The sequence below is a fragment of the Perkinsus marinus genome (genome assembly GCF_000006405.1).
Source record: "Perkinsus marinus ATCC 50983 genomic scaffold scf_1104296954996, whole genome shotgun sequence".
Taxonomy (NCBI): Eukaryota; Perkinsozoa; order Perkinsida; family Perkinsidae; genus Perkinsus; species Perkinsus marinus.
In genome coordinates this window covers 1-2252 of record NW_003207916.1, presented here as the reverse complement: position 1 = coordinate 2252, position 2252 = coordinate 1, and the positions used below count along the sequence as shown (strand labels likewise).

Below are 2252 nucleotides of genomic sequence, written 5' to 3'. Positions count from 1 at the left end.
TCAGCTGAGCTCGAGCTTAGCAACAACATCAGCCAAAGCAACTGCGCCCATCTCCTCGAACACCCGGATGGCGTTCTGCACGTCTCGGGCAGGGTGGCAATCAGGCTTTCACGAAGGATGTTCTCAGCAGCCACTGTGGTAGTAACCCCTAGCACTCTAAGGTAGCGGCGGAATTCAGCTAATACACCATCAACACTATCTTCCTTGTGCCACTCACGGCGAGTCAGACGCTTCCACGCCTCGTGAGTTTTGAGCGAGTACGCTCTATCCAGGGCCCTAACCACATGAGCATAGGCACCAGCTGGATCGCCCTCAACTTCCTCCAGGGCTTGCCTAGCGATCTCTTTGGCCGAGCCCTTCATAAAAAGTACGATATATTGTGACTTTTGCTTAATAGTCCACTTAGAAGCCTCGGCCACCGTCTCGAACTCCTGCAGCCAAAGAGCGAAGTCGTTTTCACCACCAGAATAGGGTTCCAATACAGATTCGAGCTTGAACGGCATGTTGGTCCTGGGTCTGGGCACCAGATGTAGCAATGTGTGTACCGTCAAGCTCACTAGCAACGCTAGTCCACTTAGAGTGGGGTATAACATATGTACCACCTGTGCGTGCGTGCAATACCGAACAGCTATGGATAATCGATCAGTACTGCGCAAGATACTGTGCGCACACGACTACGCACAACAAAGGGTACTTAAGAATCACAAACTGTGGCAAACCACTCTATCAGAGCAACAAATTTTATCAAATTTTTTTGTTAATCGATCCGCCTCTCATGACGCGAAGCGTGTCTCCGACATCCAGATTACACCAGCTGGTAAGACTTCTACACACTACCCAGCGACGCCGGTTCTATCGATCATTTACACCTTAACCAAGGCGTAGTAGTGACGTGAAACTGTTCAATTTTCCACACCCACACGCGTGGAGACACGTGTTGGAACTTGTGAGGGTAACACAGGCTGATCCCCCATTTCTCAAGGAACTTCTGACCGATCCAAAGTTCTTAGTGGCGGGGGAATGTTATCCCAGGTGGCACTTGATTGTAGTTACGGCCTTGTTTTAATGGGTGGCAAGAGAGGAGGCTCCTCTAAAGGAGGTGCTGGTAATAAGCATAAGGCTGGTGGGGCCTGTACCGAGGATGATCCTACATCCTCCCAATACAGAGTTAATGCATGTATCGTATTGGCTGAGAACTTCGATGAGGGATGCCAAACTGAAACCCTATTCGGTGGAGGATGTGAGGCTGATCGGATCACAGGTAATAGCCATACACGTGAGCAGCATTGATCAACGGTAGTAGTATACTCAGGACTCCTACCGTTGCCTGGTGGCACTACTTTACTTCAACATACTGTCGACTTAGCCTTGGACACTCTCCATTTGGGAAGTGTGTACGTCTTATGCCGCCAATGCAACACAGCAACGGTAGAAGGGCACCTAACGCGTAGCAAGAGGATGACGGTCCTCGGAGTGCCGGATACATGTAAAGGACATGATGGTAGGGTGGCCCAGGATGAGAGGTACTCTAATTAGGCTCCTCGATTTGCGAAATACTCCGGGCATTTGGGTCTGGAGTAACTCAGTGTCCACTGGCTCAGCAAGACTTCCTACTCTTGAGAGGCGATTCCTTGGCAAAGCCTAGTGTTGTCAAGGTAGCAGTCATATTCGTAGTAATACGATAGAGATGATGTCAGCCTATATACGATAGTATACTGGAGTATCACACGTCCAGGAGGAAGGCGGCCAAATCAGAGTATCTTATGACCAGGATCTTTGTAACAGGGACCTCCTACGAGCAGCAAGCACATGAAACAGGATTGGTGTCTTAGGTATCGGCCTTAGCTGATTCAATGTCAAATGATGATATTCTAACCAACATCGTGATGGGTACTGGAGGTGCTGGGGATGCTAAGGGGCAGCTTAGTGATAGTCTCAAACAACAGAACATTATGACTGGCGAATTACTGCATTGGTCTGCTGGGTTAGACTCTGCAACGGTTAGACTATCTGAGCCTCTACTCCACTGGGGATTTGGCTCTACTTCCAAGTTCGATGAAATACATTATAGAACAGGGGTATGAGTGGCAATAGGAGAATGACAGACTCATCGTGGGGATGATTATCAGGTACTAGGTGATGGCGCTCTAGGAGATGTGTTCTCCCCTGATGTATTCCGTCTACTGGAAGAAGAAGCTGATTATAAGTAATACGATGAGAGCATGGTTGGTCTCCTCCAGTTGGGTCTCAGA

General features: G+C 48.9%; 1 protein-coding gene across 1 annotated transcript; it reads left to right on the top strand.

The window, feature by feature from the left end:
* Positions 1-1065: 1065 nt before the first annotated feature.
* Positions 1066-2206, top strand: Pmar_PMAR022560 (hypothetical protein; the record flags this gene model as incomplete). The annotated part of the gene is made up of 4 exons (XM_002775977.1): positions 1066-1261; positions 1537-1655; positions 1833-2078; positions 2130-2206. Coding segments are annotated over 4 exons (638 nt in total), but the record flags the coding sequence as incomplete, so codon positions are not given.
* Between the last annotated feature and the right edge of the window lie 46 nt (positions 2207-2252).